The 16,465-nt window shown below is 46.5% G+C and overlaps 1 protein-coding gene across 3 annotated transcripts in view; it reads left to right on the top strand.

Moving 5' to 3' along the window:
- The window catches only part of PLPPR1 (phospholipid phosphatase related 1), a 196,462-nt gene that overhangs the window by 65,219 nt on the left and 114,778 nt on the right, over positions 1-16,465 (top strand). For all 3 annotated transcript variants that reach the window (XM_034773410.1, XM_034773407.1, XM_034773408.1), the window contains exon 2: positions 8,822-8,927. In XM_034773410.1, coding sequence (XP_034629301.1) covers positions 8,868-8,927 — 60 coding nt within the window. In that variant the 5' untranslated portion in view covers positions 8,822-8,867. The remainder of the gene's footprint in view (positions 1-8,821; positions 8,928-16,465) is intronic.

Genomic DNA, 16,465 nt, shown 5'->3' on the forward strand with positions numbered 1-16,465 from the left:
GGGTAAAAATCTGTCTGGGGCTTGGCCCTGCTTTGAGCAGGGGGCTGGACTAGATGACCTCCTGAGATCCTTTCCAACCCTGATATTCTATGTAAAATCCATGGCAATAGTGAAGTCCTTGAGTGGACTACATGGAGTCTCTGGCACTTCTCCCCTTTTGGGGTCAAAACTCTGCTTGGGGGAGTGTTTATAATTTGGGGTCTTGGTTGGTGTTTAGAGTGTCTCTCGCGATGGCCCTTTACATAGTGGTGAATTTCACCTTGAAAGTGTGAAGAATAGTATTCACTCTTCAAAATGATCAGGGGGCTGGGGCACATGACTTACGAGGAGAGGCTGCGGGAACAGGGGTTATTTAGTCTGCAGAAGAGAAGAGTGAGGGGGGATTTGATAGCAGCCTTCAACTACCTGAACGGGGAGTTACAAAGGGGATGGAGCTCGGCTGTTCTCAGTGGTGGCAGATGACAGAACAAGGAGCAATGGTCTCAAGTTGCAGTGGGGGAGGTCTAGGTTGGATATTAGGAAACACTATTTCACTAGGAGGGTGGTGAAGCACTGGAATGGGTTACCTTGGGAGGTGGTGGAATCTCCATCCTTAGAGGTTTTTAAGACCTGGCTTGACAAAGCCCTGGCTGGGATGATTTAGTTGGAATTAGGTCCTGCTTTGAGCAGGGGGTTGGACTAGATCTCCTGAGGTCTCTTCCAACCCTAGTCTATGATTCTATGAACTCTACTTGCTATTTTTGAACAGCACTACATGGGAATTTTATGATTGCTAATTTAATACCTACAAATTCTAGTTTTCCTTTAGTCCAGCATTTCTCAAACTGGACCCGCGGACCCCTGGGGGTTCCCAAGGATACTCCAGAAGGTTCACGGGCCCCACTGAGAAGCTTCTCCCCCTCCTTTCCTTCCCTCCCTCAACTCCTCCCCCTCCCTCCCAGCACACCGGGGAACAGGCTTCCTACCTATCCTGGCGCTGCACCACTCCCGGAATCAGCCAGCACGTTCCTGCAGCCCCTGGGGAGGGAGAGGCAGGGGGTCTCCAGACTCTGCCTCTGCCCCAAGCGCCAACTCCACAGCTCCCATTGGCCAGGAACTGTGGCCAATGGGAGCTGCGGGGGTGGTGTCTGCGGGCAGGGGCAGCACGCGGAGACGCGCTGCGCCCCTCTCCCCCCCGCCTAGGAGCTGCTGCCAGAGGGATTTGCCAGTTGCTTTCGGGAGCCACCCAAGGTAAGCGCTACCCGGTCAGAGCCCTCACCCATTCCTGCACCCCAACCTCCTGCCCCAGCCCAGAGCCCACATCCCACACCCAAACTCCCTCCCAGAGCACGCACCATGCACCCCCTCCTGTACCCCAACCCCCTGCCCCAGCCTGGTGAAAGTGAGTGAGGGTGGGGGAGAGCAAGTGAGTGAGGGAGGGAGGGGGGATGGAGTGAGCAGGGGCGGGGCCTCGGAGAAGGGAAGGGGCAGGATGGGGCCTTGGGGAAGGGGCGGGGCAAGGCTGAGCACGGGGGGTTGGGGGTCCCTGAAAAATTTTACGTCAAAAGTGGGGTCCTTGGGTTGCTAAAGTTTGAGAACCGCTGCTTTAGTTTAATACAGGCATAGAGCCTGATCCTGCCTCTGGATCCAGCACACAGGCATTGATGTCAATAGAGCACTACGTAGGCATAGGAGTCCACGTGCACAGACCCAGTGGCAGCCTAAGGGCTTCTCTCCACATAGAAAGTGCATTGATTTAACAAAATCAGTTTGGGAGCTAGTTAAATCAATACAATCTCTTGGTATGAATATTATGCATCTCGTTTAAGATCAGTTTAGCTTAATTTGACTTGTTAGACTTTGGCAAATGCTGCAGAAGGTCACTAGAGGCTTAAATTATTTTATCTTGGTCAAAGATCTGTATCATATTAAAATCTAGCCACTTTATAAAGAAGGGATTCAGGGATACTAAGGTGGGATTTTCTACAGAATTAAGTCATAGTAATTAACCTTTTGTCCTGGCTGGAGAATAAAGAGAATTCTAGCCACTCGCTTCAGAGTTAACACACGCAGGAAGCACCAGAAGAGAATCATACATTCTAGAATCCGAGTAATATGATTGGTGATTGCAATTGGCATTCTAGAGAGAAGACAGAAGGAGAGAGCTAGAGTTCAGCATCTGGCTGGTCTAGATTCGATAACCACAAAGCCCAGTCTACATTTAAACCCTGCTTACCCAAAGAAATTGACCTATCAATGAAAATACATCTCAGCCATGAATCTCCTGGAACCAGTACTCAAACTATTTAACTGCTAATGTAAGCAGGACAAACCCATTTTCAGCACCACCACGGACAATAATCTTGTGCCATGCATCCACCAAGCCAATGGAACACTGTGATAGTGGTGAAAATGGTCCTTCCTTCACTAACCAATGTATCATTTCTGGGCTCTGATTAGAAGAGCAAAACAAATGATGAATAGGGAACAGCTAACAGCAAATAATGAGGAGTGAATACTATTGTTGCCCTCCGCTGGACTCGCTCCAGTTTGTCCACATCCTTTCTGTAGTGGGGGGCCCAAAACTGGACACAGTACTCCAGATGTGGCCTCACCAGTGCTGAATAGGGGGGAATAATCGCTTCCCTCGATCTGCTGGCAATGGTCCTACTAATGCAGCCCAATATGCCGTTAGCCTTCTTGGCAACAAGGGCACACTGCTGACTCATATCCAGCTTCTCGCCCACTGTAATCCCAGGTCCTTTTCTGCAGAACTGCCACTTAGCCAGTCGCTCCCCGGTGATGGTCATGCCCAGTCACAGCATAGTCTAGTGGATAGAGCATAGGTCAGGGTGTCAGGAGCCCTGAGTTCTAGCTGTTCTGTTGCCACTGAGCTTTGTGTGACCTTGGGCAAGTCACGTCACCTCCCTGTGTCTCTGTTTTCCCATCTTACCTTTTGTTTTTTGTGTTCATTTAGATTGGAAGCTTGTTGGGGTTGGGACCACCTCTTACTGTGTATATGTAACGCCCCTAGAACAGTGGGGCCCTGATCCTGACTTAGGACTTTAGGCACTACTGTAATACAAATAATAATTATTAATAATGCAAATTTACTAAAATGGTGTGACTGCTCATTCAGAGCCACTCTGCCGCACATTAACTTCAGTTTTTGTGACCTGTCAGTGAAATGGGGATTCAACATGTGCAGGTTAGGAATTGGGTCTGTTTCATTATCCAAAACGATTCTTGTTGGAATGAAAGAGGAGTTGCAAAAGGTGTGGATTGTAAACAGTCATGTCTGAGAGAAAACCGGCTAGCACAAAAAATGGTTATCATTTAAAGCAGACTACCAACCAAACTTCGCAGGAGTTGAATACAAAATTAGACCAATTTACAAATAAGCACACAGGAAGGAAAAAAACCCAGAACAGCACTGATTTGCACCATTGTTGCCAATCCCAGTAAAAAATCTGGGGCTGAATGAGCACAGATTTGGGTCCCTACAGTGAAGTCAGTGGGACTCTTCAGAGAAACAAGGTTCCACCTGCATGGACCAGTTGCAGGACAGGGGCCCTACCAGCCATCTCAGCCCGATAGGTGAGCACTACATTTCAGGGTTGGTAGTCACCAAGTAGATGCTATGCTCAGATATTTCAGTGATGAGCATAGCATAAGAACCTAGGTCAATGGCACTGGTTTTGTGGATAGAGGATTTCACTCTTCAGGGCGGTTGATCCAGCACCTTTAACAAGCAACACAAGATTTTCCTAACAGAAATATCCATTTTATAAGACTGCAAGGAAAGCCAAAATATTCAATTGGGGCAACACAGGCTTTAATTGAAAAAAAAATTATGGCTAATCAAAGCCTCCTAAAGCATGAACTGGTGATTTGTTGATTTAAGCCACAGCAGCCATCAGCGCTTATTTTATCTGCTACTCCGGAAATATACCGGATCAGCTCTTGTAGTCTTTCCTTACAGCCACGTCTCTCGCGCTATGTCATGTGCTAAAGTAAAAGGCTTGAGAAAACACTTGAGTGTGCCTTTTAAAAATTCTTCTGCTGGACATAACCTGCAGTGTTCCATTTATTAGAATTTTCTCTTCTTTCCTCCTTGACTTCCTCTCCCCCTCCCCCACCCCACCATGACAGATCCCTGTGGTAATAAAACCTTTTCGGCCTGAGGTGTTTGCCTTCGTGGTTCTCTTTTCTCTGACTGCCTTTTAGTTAATGTTCAGTTTGCTCATATATATATTCCATGGCTCTGCCTGTTTTCCCAGGAGATGCTAGACAATAACCTCCCACACTGCAGTTGAAGGGCTTTCTGAAAATGTATGTGAGGGGAATTAGGCAAGATGAGAACTAACTAATGCTAATTAATTCACAGCCTTTGTATTATTCAACTACACTACCTTGTTTAAAGAGTAGAAGCACCTCACATAATGCCAGTGCTAGGGTAATATTAATATTCCCTTCCTGTAGGTCTGACCAAGTCGCCTCACATTGCAGTGTTCACGCTCTCGCATTAAAAGGTCAGAGCTAGTGGTATCTTAACAAGTTTTTCCTAGTTAACAATCAGGACAAAATGACGATAAAAATGGAGATGGTGACACTAGATGCTAATGAAAGATATCCGCTATCGTTTGTACAGAGAAGCTTTCCTCGAGAGGTAGTGAGATGCATAGATATAGGCCCAAATTCTCTCCGTGCCAATATCTAGTTCTGGCTCCCTGATTCCCTGGGCTGATCTGTGCCATCTCTGATCACAGCGTAGGCGGGAGCAGCCTAGACTAGTTGGCAATGGCCTCCAAGGAATCATATGTCATCTGGGGACAGATCGAGTGCGGCATATTTCAGCCATAACCCACCCTACCACTGTCCTGACCCCTTTGTCAGAGCCAAATGTGGAGGAGTGGCGAAAAGGCTGGCTATGTCAGCTCTGTGTCAGCTGAGAGGTCCCCCATAGGGAGAGAATTCTCAGATTGGCTGCTTTCTTGTCTCTTTGAGTTTCCAGAACAACATCAAATGGCCAGAATGCAGGAGAGAATCTGGCCCATAAAATACATTTCTTTTCCATAGGCAGATTATTGTCGTAACAAACTCACTGATGGTGAACAGTAAGTTTGCAAGAACCGTCATAAACACGACATATTTCTGACATCATTGCAAGGGCTGCGGCATTCAATTAGGCAGAGCAATGGTGCTACAAAAGACCTTCAGCTTCCTTGCTATAATCTAGTCAGTTTCTTTACACACATGATCTAAATTCTTCTGAACCTAATTAAATGTCTCACAGCACTCTACTTCCGTTTAAAACACCCGCCTCCTTACTGTTTTCCATAGTATACCTATGGAATCGAAGGCAAGGCGTTAAGTCATAGTGTACTGGATTGACAAAATCAGGTTATTATTATGCTCTGGCTGCACTGGCCAGGGAAACAGTATTAATGCCATCCTTAAACATGGTCATTGCTAGAAAGGTGATGGCAGGATTTCAGTAGTAATGATGCACACAATTCTTGTAATTCAGTAAGAACTCTTCCTTAACCTATCATCCCATCAAACAATCCCCAAAGCCATTTAGAACAGAAATAACTCCTGCACGCCTGCCCAGTTAGGAGCAGAGCTAGGTGAAATATGGATTTTTTGTTTGTTTGTTTGCTGGCAATTCCAAAAAATAAAACGAGAAAATAGAAGTGTTGCAGCTCAAACTGAAAATGAAATTTTCTGACAAATTGAAAAATAAAATTGTTTTGGGTCAAACAACACATTTCATTTTGATTTGGGACATTATTGTACTTTAAAAAAAACTAAAATTAAAAGAAATTGCAAAATAAAGTTACATTTAATAGAAAATTGAAATGTTTTAACCTGAGAAATTGAAACGTTTTGATGGGGGTTTTTTGTTTTGTTTTTACTGAATCGGTTTGGTGAAATTGCTGTGAATGTGTGAACTTTTTCAGCATTATCGAATCTGCATTGTTTGCTGGAAAAAGTTTTAGTCAAAAAATTTCATCCCGCTTTAGTTAGGAGTTCATAGGAGCAATGATTATATCAACTCCGCATCCCAGTGCCTTACCATCCCTCTCTCAAAGTAGACAGACCATGTGGAGCAAGTCTCTGTGCAAGTGAAGTGGCATCATCCTATGAAAATTTGCCGGGAGTTGATGCTACTTAAACCAGCCCTTACCCCCATACGTGCCTTGCCAAAATCCACAGTGCCCCAGTAACTGGGAATTGAAATGGAAGAGCTTCTTTGGGTTCAGAGTGCTGAGGGTGGGATTGTGTCCCATGGCACCCTGGCTATATCTTAATGTGGTTAGAGTTTCCATTCTTCTCATTTCCCTTGCATTGTCCTGTGTGAGTGTGTGTGGTAGGGGACTGGGCAGCTCTCTGGCGACTGTGGGTTTTTTTCTTTGGTTTATACCACTGCCTAATGCTGATCTCTAAAGCCATTTTAAGTCTCTCTTGGCACACCCCAAGTTAAGTCTCCCATTAGAGTTCTTTTCTCCATACATTGTGTACAGTGAAGAGATCAAACGTCTCAGTGCAGATTGTTACCAGGTTATGTTCAATTAAAATTACAATAGTCAGTTACCGGATTTGCCCGTTACTTTGGGGTATGCTCATTTATTCAGGTGACTCTTCTGAGAGGTTGGGGTCGGGGTGTTCTGTAATTCTGTCAATGTACTGCTTGTGTCACTTGTGTTTTTATATGGAGCTCAACTTCTCTCTTCTGCAAGTCCCCTCCCAATGGAGCTATCCTGCAGGACCTAGGTTCCCTAGGGCTAGGTTCCTCCAGCCCCAGAACCGGATGCGCGCGCACACACACGCATATATTAACAGAGCAAGTCTGAGCAGACCGGGTTAATCAGCACTGTCAAGCTGACCCCTTATATGTCTTTGGACTCACTGGGCTAGAGGAAGCAGCACTTTCAAGCTGCCTCTCCTTATATGCCCCTGGGCTCCATGGACTGTGTCAAGCAGCATTTTCAAGCTGTTACCCTTATGCATCCCAGATTCAGCACGTCCCTATCCCCATCTCATATCACAATGGTACTGGCAGTAACCTCCTCGATGAGCAAACCCCATAGTATTTTGGGCGCTGCAGGGATCTTTTGCGTAGGTAAAAGAAGCGTTGCTGTAGAGTGAATGGGGGAAGCTAAATCACAGAAGAGTTAAGTTCAGCAAGAGAGAGAGAAGCAACCAAGTTAGCCATAAAAGTTATTTATTGAATAATAGTGATAACTACACAAGGAGAGCTAAACCAACATAACATACGTTATTAAAGATTAATACCTAAGGTAGAAAGGAAAACAGAGAGAGAGAAAGAGGGGGGCGATCTCACCACTCCATGAGGCTTGAACTGGTCGGGGTTCCCAGGTGATGGTGGTAGCTGAGGGTCCTGAGGGCAGGAGACAGGTAGAGTCCCCAGTACGATCAGTCAGGAGAATATGGAGTCCCAGTGGAACTGATGCATAGTTTGGATCTAAGCAACCGAACCCTGACTAGAGGGTGAGTAGGGATTTTTGTAGAGAAAATACAATGGTTCAAGGGGGAACACGAGATTTGTTTATAGGTGAGCTGATGACTCAAGGGTTTTCTTTAGACTAGACAATAGGCGCTGATCACTCTTGGCTATAGGTGGTGGTTTCTTCCAGGGAGCTTACTAGTCTGCTTCAGTATTTTGGATATCAATCAAGGATTCATTACTAGAATTGGTCTGATAACTGCTGAGCTGGGTGTGTGCAGGCATAAGTTCATTAACATCTGGAGCAGAGATTCCCAGGATGCAGTGTTTCCCTGCTTTTTCTGGTCCCAGAGTTCAGTGCGGTTCTCTGTTCTCCATTCTGTATGCAAATTGAGATGTCTCCCTGTCCCATCTTTCATGCAGATTGGGCTAGGGGAGTTGTCTCTGTTCTTCATTTTGTATGCTAATGGAGATGTCTTAATCTTGTCACCCTTGTCAGGAGGGGTCTAGGTGTGTCTCCCAACGCCCTTCACTGCTCTCTGCAAGTTTTTTCCTCTGATGGGTTCTGGTTTAAGCAGAGGCTTGGGGTGGGGGTGGGGGGGTCTTTCATGAGTCAGGCTGGATACTGCACCCTGGTTCCCCAAGAACACAGAGCTGACTGGTATCAAGTCAGCATTTCAAAGTAATGCTTAGCAGGAAGGGGTTTTGTGGTTTAAATTACTAATTAACCTTGGGCCAAAAGTACTTTCCAGAAAGGGCCCAGTTCTCCACTGCCGATTGTGTGGTGCTTACTCCCACTGAAGTCCATAGTTTTGCCTGAGTAAGCTGTGCTGGCATGTTAAATTGGACATATTTGCCCAGATAAATCTCTTGATCATCCACAGCGTGGCTTTCAGGTCACTGTAAACCCATCTTATTTTAAAGTACAATTTCACCATTTATTTAGCATAAAACATAATTTAAACCATTTATGACTCAGGCAGTACAATCACTTCTGCGCTGGATTGTGATCTTGCAATCTGCTCTGAGTTAAGGAGCAGTGCATGGTTGCACTGGTCCAGAAGCAGAGAAAGGATCAAATTGTGATTGAGATTTTGATTCTGCTTCCTCCTCGCTCAATGGGAGATGTAATCTGCACCACCCTAAACCTGGTGACCTCTGTCTGAGTCACACTCTCACCTCCCAGGCTGCTCCAGGGGCTATGCAGCAAGACACTGGGCAGGTTGTAAAACTACAATCTAGCGCTTAATATTCTGCTCCTCCTTTTCTCTGCTTGCTACATGAGCTTGCCATGATATTCTCCAGGCTGTATTAAATGAAGAACTTTCAGTCGAATGTAACTTACTCTACATATTTGTCTCTCTCTTTCAGCCTGGTAAAGTTTTGGACAGTGCTTTCCCAAGAGGTGTGATGAGAAATGGCTTTAGGAAACACCCAGCGAAGTTATTCCATCATCCCATGTTTCATCTTTGTCGAGGTGAGTGCACTGCACAGATGTTGCAGGAGTTTGTGTCATGCTGTGATGAAGCTGGGACAAAAACAGCTGAACTCTGTAAGAATGAAGAGTAGCAAGTCAGCAGTTGTGAAATGTATCCTGTTTTGATAAAGAAATGACACGGATTGTATATCACACGTGAACACAGCTTTCTTATTTATCAAGGCATCAGGGCCAGATTGGTCTCGCATTACAATCCCACAATGGGGTATAAGCGGATCCCCCATCCCTCCCTTACCGCCCTATACAGGTTTGTCAGACTTCAGATGCAGGTGCAGAAGAATGAGCAGGTGCTGCATTCTCAGTGAGTCCATTCCTGGAGCAGGTGGGTAGGGACTAGAGGGAGCGTTGGTTCTCCCTGCCCAACTCACTGGTTAGCATCGCTGATCTAGGAGGAGGTGTCATCATTTATTGCTGTAAGTGGCCATTGCCCTCTGGAGCAAGAAGAAAGTGAGGGAAGAATTGTTATTTATAGGGGTGTCTCTGAGGCATACAGTCCCTAGAGCTACCCCAGGTTGATGCAACATAGGCACCAGCCCTTGCTCAGGGGAGTGAATTAATTCTCAGCCTAGCCCAGTAGTTCAACTCTTACTGCAATCAGTGAGCATTCATTCAGGCGAATGGTCCAGTGGGAATCTAGTGAGGTGCTTCTACAGTTTAAACATGGTGGTGGAGTCAGGTGATACAACTGTTGTGAGTTAACTAATGTTGAAGTCATGTGAGTGAATGCTCACTTTAATTTAAGTAAGGGATCGGACAACCAGGGCCTTTGTTTGTTAGGTATGGAGTTGGTTTTCTTTTATCAGCCTGGCAGGTTCTTTATTAGTTGTTTATTCACTCTAGTGAGTTTGTTTCCTGTTATGATCAAAATAAATGAATACAAAAACCTCTTGCTCCCTCCTCCTACTAGGAGGTAGGTCATATCTCAACCTGCGGATCTGGATTTGGGTTATTTTTCAAGGAAACTTTGGTCAAAAGTTTGTCAGGTGAGAGCTATACAGTTAAGGAGTCAGAGGCATCCCCTATTGCTGTGTAATTCATACCCCCACACCTGTTGTACCTTAATCCTGAATTGTCTTGGTCTTAAGCCCTGGTCTACACTACGAGTTTAGGTCGACTTTAGCAGGGTTAAATCGAATTAAGCCTGGACACGTCCACACGACGAAGCCCTTTCTTTCGACTTAAAGGGCCCTTTAAACTGGTTTCTTTACTCCACCTCCGACGAGGGGATTAGCGCTAAAATCTGCCTTTGCGGGTCAGATTTGGGGTAGTGTGGATGGAATTCGACGTTATTGGCCTCTGGGAGCTATCCCACAGTGCTTCATTGTGACCGCTCTGGACAGCACTCTCAACTCAGATGCACTGACCAGGTAGACAGGAAAAGCCCCGTGAACTTTTGAATTTCATTTCCTGTTTGCCCAGCGTGGAGAGCACAGGTGACCACGGAGGGAGGGGGAAGCAAATGAATACAGAACAAATCTGGTCCGTCTATTTTTTACATCTTAAGCTGGCAGCAGACAGTACAGCATGACTGATAGCCCTCGGCATCTTCTGGGTGCTTGGCAGAAGATACTGTACTACGATTGCTAGCCATCATCGTCAAGACGGTTCAGTAGGACTGCCGGCAGGACTGAGTCTCCAGGAGACAAAGCATGTCTGCCCAGGTGCCTCTGATTGAACGGGAGTACGACAACGACGGATACCAGTCGTAATACACCATCTACTGCCAAAAGGCAAGGGGCTGCTGTTGTATGCAATGCAGCCCCACGTCTGCCAGCACCCAGATCGCCAATGAAGGCTACCAGTCATACTGCACCGTCTACTGCCAAAAGGCAATTAGCTGCTGCTGTGTAGCAATGCAGTCCCACGTCTGCCGGCACCTAGAGGACATATGGTGATGGTGAGCTGAGCTGAGCGGGCTCCATGCTTGCCGTGGTATGTTGTCTACGCAGGTAACCCAGGTAAAAAGGCGCGAATCGATTGTCTGCCGTTGCTCTGACGGAGGGGGAGGGGCCTGACGGCATGTACCCAGAACCCCCCGCAACACTGTTTTGAATCATCAGGCATTGGGATCTCAACCCAGAATTCCAGTGGGCGGTGGAGACTGCGGGAACTGTGGGATAGCTACCCACAGTGCAACGCTCCGGAAGTTGACACTAGCCTCGGTACTGTGGACGCGGTCCTCCGGCTTCATGCACTTAGAGCATTTTATGTGGGGACACACACAATCAGCTGTATACAACCGATTTCTATAAAACCGGCTTCTATGAATTGGACCTAATTTCATAGTGTAGACATACCCTTGGTCTTTGCGTTCTGTGGGACTGATCCAGCTCCCACTGAAGTCAATGAAGGGACGTTCCATTGCATGGAACCAGGGCCTTTGTTTGCTGGGTATGGAGTTTGTCTGAGGCCCCATGCAAGCAAGGAGGCTTGCTCTCCATAGTGCAAGGATAGTAACCTCTACAAAGGGAGATAGGATAGCTAGAGCATGTGATTGTAATAGGTACCTCTCTTGGCCTCACACATCCAGCACTGTGCCTTCTGCTGCTAAGAGAGAGCTTCTCTGCACCCACTCCCTACCTTCTGTTTCCCAGAGCTTGCCCTGAGAGTGCAATCAATTGCTCTATGGGCCTGATCCAAAGCCCATTGAAGTCAAGGAGTGTCTTCCTATTGCCTTGAATGAGCTTTGGTTAGCCGCTCTCATCAGCAGAAATCAGACTGGCTGAAGAAAGTACTAGCTGTATAGGTATGGGACATAATCACATGGGCCAAGGCTGATTAATCAATTGTCATGGCAAAATGTTGCAAAACCATTGTAAAAACAGAGTAGTACATCTCAAGAGGTGGAGTTATAGCAGACAGCAATATCTAGTGAGTGGTTTAAGGCAACTGACCCTCAGTTGTGTCTTACATTTGTCCTTAGGGATTTATCACTGACCTAATACCCACATTTTCAAGGAATATAGAGGTCTGTCTCCTGTGGAAACCAGACCAAATTTCTTAGGGAACCTCAAACACAGGAAAGGACAGAAATCCATATATCATTATTTCATTCATCCCCCAAATCACTTTTTTTTCCAAATGCGTGTAAGAAATACCAGAAAGGTGAGAAATAAGATGTTTCAAAATTATAGCCTGAATCATCTCTGAAGAATTTTAGCCCTCTAATGTGTGAATGATGAGTCTGAGGGTAACAGAGTCAACAGAGTTATAAATTGGCATATAGACAAGGCTGAGGTGAACATAAAAATAAATCAAGTGCCAGGAGGAAGGGAAGATCATTGTTCACTGCCTGAGCATACTTCCCCTGTCCTTTGGCACGCTAGATGTGATGACAACAGTCAATTTTTATTAAGAAACAGACGCAAAGACAGAGAACCTGTGTTAAAATGGATGTTCTCTGCTGGCGTTTGGTAATGCCGGCTCTTCCCATGGACTATGCTTCATCTTTTACTCGTTTGCCTTTCTGGAAAAGTGATATAGATTGTCCATGTCCAGCGCAGCAGAATTGGAATCTGAAGGCTATTTCTATTTATCCCAAGTAGTATCGATCTAACCAGCGCTTAGAATTTGATTTCCCACTGGGAAGGCAGAGCAGATGGACAGCAGCCCACTCACTCTGAGAAGCCACTACAACTCTGAATAAATTTCACTGAAAGTGTTTTGCTTTTCAAGCTGCTAGGAGTCTGTTGGTTGTTGGAGATCATTTCAAATGTGCCTTCAAGAGGCTACACTTCATGATAAGCTCTATACTAGCTAGTCTTTGTAGCACCGGGCCCCATGTCGGTAATTTGATAGTAGCCCTGAACCAGTGATTCTCAGCATTTCTTGGTGACTTGAGGAAAGCTGGCTGATTAAAATGGGGCTTCTCCTCCTGCTTGTTTCCAACTGCTAAATCACATTGAGGGCAGCTAGAAACACATTGTGTGATTTCCTAATCGTTCTTTTCCATGTTTAGCAATTGCTGATAAAACAGTGGTGTTATGTGATCACAAATGAGAGGAGAGATGGCCCACAATCCGTATTATCATCATTGATATTCCTGGGTTACCAAGGGAGGTGGTGGAATCTCCATCCTTAGAGGTTTTTAAGGCCTGGCTTGACAAAGCCCTGGCTGGGATGATTTAGTTGTTGTTGGTCCTGCTTTGAGCAGGGGGTTGGACTAGATGACCTCCTGAGGTCCCTTCCAACCCTAATATTCTATGATTCTATGTTGAACCTAGAGCCCCCAACTGAAATTGGGGCCTCAGTGTGTTAGGTGCTGCACAGACACAGTAAGAGACAGCCCCAGCTCGGGAGAGCTTACAATTCAAATAGGCAAGGCAGATGCAGGGAAGGAGAAACAGAGGCTCAGAGAGATTAAACGATTTGCCCAAGGTCACACATCAGCTCAGTGGCAGACCCAGGAAGAGAACCCAGGTTTCCTGTGTCCTAATTCTGAGGCCTATCCACTGGATCCCACTGCCTCTCTCACTGATCTTCCTAATAAGTTTTGTCCACTCACTGATAAAGTTTAAACACCTTGCCCCAAAACTTATTTTCAATTCCCGGCTGAGCTGAGCACCAAAATTTCATGCCAGTACATTTTTGCTCACAATGAAACTTGGTCTTGCCTCAGTGCAGGGGGCTGGACTTGATAACCCCTTATAGTCCCTGTCATGGGATAAGTGTGCCCTGTCCCCTCTTGCCTTGGGATTGTGTGGACTAATGGTAAAATCAATATGGCCGCTCTTGCTCTTTCAAGGTTGTGTAGCCCAAAGGCCAGAGTCATGGTGACAGCCCCTATGGCCTGAGTCAACATGGCTTCCTGGTTCGGCTGGGGTGCATCGCCTAGTGGTCAGAGTCAGTGTGGCCGCCTGGCTCAGCAAGGCCTAGCGGGAAGAGTCAGTAGGGCTGTTCTCAGAGCTGTATGGCCCAATGGCCAGAGTCAGTAAGATTGCCCTCTCTCAGGGCTGCGTGGCCTAGTGGTGCAAGTCAGTATCACTGCCCCTTCCGTGGGGCTGCATGACCTAGTGGCCAGTTAGGGGAGTGGGCCGCCACCCTCGGGTGAGTGGCAGCCGGTTGGGGGGACCCGGGCCCTCCCTGCTCCACCGGGTCCCCCCCACAAGCCTCGTCACAGTCCCTTCCAGCTGGGATTCTATGATTCTGCTCTACAATATCAGCTGTACAATGCTCTCAGGTTTAGACAAGCTTAAGACTGAATATGAAAGTATTAGACACACACAGTTTTGATATTTTAAATATCATCCTGCTTATGATGATATTTGACAGTTTTTTATAATTCCGATGGTTATTCAGACTTCCATTTTCAACACCATTTTCTTAATCGTATTTTTCTCCACTCAGCTCACTTATCTTAGCAGTTAGTTATTATAAAACCTGACCTGAAGATGAATGGCTCATTGTAAGGACGTTCCCCCCCGGGCTGACTTTTCCAAATTCCTTTATAAATTCAGATTGTGGACATTTAAATAAAGAGGTAACATGCAACATCTAATCTGTAATGACAGAAATGTTAAATCAACATTTCAATCCCTAATTAGAAAAGCTATGTCACATTAAAGGCTAAAGAAGTCTTGATTAAAATAATTCTCAGTGACTTATCAAATCTATGTCTGTGTCTAAAATATTCAAGGCAAGTATCTTGATCGTTCCTTTTTATTGTGTTGTATCAGATATCATTATGTTTTGCCATGCAGTGCAGCATATATTTCCAAATATGATATGACAGGAACTGCCATGATTATTTATTATTGGGGGGAGGGATAGCTCAGTGGTTTGAGCATTGGCCTGCTGAACCCAGCGTTGAGAGTTCAATCTTTGAGAGGGTGATTTGGGGATTTAGTTGGGGATTGGTCCTGCTTTGGTTTGGACTGGACAGGGCCGGCTCTAACTTTTTTGCTGCCCCAAGCAGCAAAAAAAAGTGCCGCCCCCCCCCCCCTGGGCCCCCCCCCCCCGCCCCCCCCCCCCCCCGAGCACCGCGCCGCCGGAGTGCTCCCCACCGAGCGCCGCGCCGCCGGAGCGCCCGCCTCCCACGGAATGCCGCGCCGTGCTGCCCCCCGCAACCCCAAGATTGGCCGCCCCTTACCAGGTGCCGCACCAAGAATGTGCTTGGTTGCCTGGTGCCTGGAGCCGGCCCTGGGACTAGATGACCTCCTGAGGTCCCTTCCAACCCTGATATTCTTTATTAGATGTTATATTATATACATACTCAAAGGATATGAGAAATAAAGAGGAGTGTTCACTCTTGTGTATGCAAATCTTGATGGTATTGATCAGTTTTTATTTAAGAAAGAGATAGGGAATACTTAATCTGTCTCAGGTTGTCTATGTTGCTTGCTAATGCGGGACCCCTGGGGCTGGTTGCTGCCAGTGTAATGAGAGTAGCCCCCAGGATGCTGTAGTCCAGCACTGGGGGGGACAGATGGTGCACAGAGGCTGCAACAGGAGCAGGGCAGTGCAAAGGTGGGTTTAACGCCAATTTTGCTCACATAGCGCTGGTATTCAGTTTGTGGCGAGCTGGGGATCTGACCGTACAGCTCATGGGCCTTGGTCCTGCAAGCTATTGAAGGCTGCTAACAGAAATGCAGAGAGCCAACGCACGAGGGCTTATTTGCTCAGGAGCTTCCAGAGGGGTATGTGCACAATGGGCTACTGGGTTTGAAATGAGCTCTGTAAGGAGGGAGGCAAAGTGAGTGGGGCTGGAGATAGGGTTTGTGCCTTGGCCACAGCCTTACATGTATTATCGTGAATGCAAATGGTGGATAGCAGCTATTTTTCGGATTTCCATTGACTCCTATTGCAAGCCAAGACTGTTGGCTACTCAGGTGTGCTCATGTGTCTCACCCTCTGGACTCTGAAATGAGGGACAACACACCTTGAACTGAGGGACTCAGACTTTATGGCCAGAAGGGACCATCATGGCCATTTACTCTGACCTTCTGCACGTTGCAGGCCACAGAACCTCACCCACCCACTCCTGTAACAGACCCCTAACCTCTGGCTGAGTTACTGAAGTGATCATATCGTGATTTAAAGACTTTAAGTTATAGAGAATCCACCATTGACTCTAGCTCAAACCAGCGAGTGACCCGTGCACTATGATGCAGAGGAAGGCAGAAAAAAAACCAGGGTCTCTGCCAATCTAACTTGGGGGGAAATTCCTTCCCAACTCCAGTTAGGGTGATCAGATAGACCTGAACATGTGGGCAAGACCCACCAGCCAGACACCTGGGAAAGAATTCTCCCTAGTAACTCAGAGCCCTCTCCATCTGATGCACCACATAATACGGGAGACATATTTTTTGTTGAACACACCGTTTTATTTGAAAAATAAATAAATAAATAAATACAAGAATCCAAATATCCTGGAACTTCTTATAATGAAACTAAACAATGATTCTGTGGGTAGGGATGAGGTGGTCCAGGGGCAGGGAATTTGGTTGTGGGGATCAGGAGTCCAGAGGCCCTGCTCTTGCCAGCACCAGGGCAAATCTCTCTTCCGGTTAGCAGGGCTC

Source organism: Trachemys scripta, chromosome 6 (assembly GCF_013100865.1).
Source record: "Trachemys scripta elegans isolate TJP31775 chromosome 6, CAS_Tse_1.0, whole genome shotgun sequence".
NCBI lineage: Eukaryota > Metazoa > Chordata > Testudines > Emydidae > Trachemys > Trachemys scripta.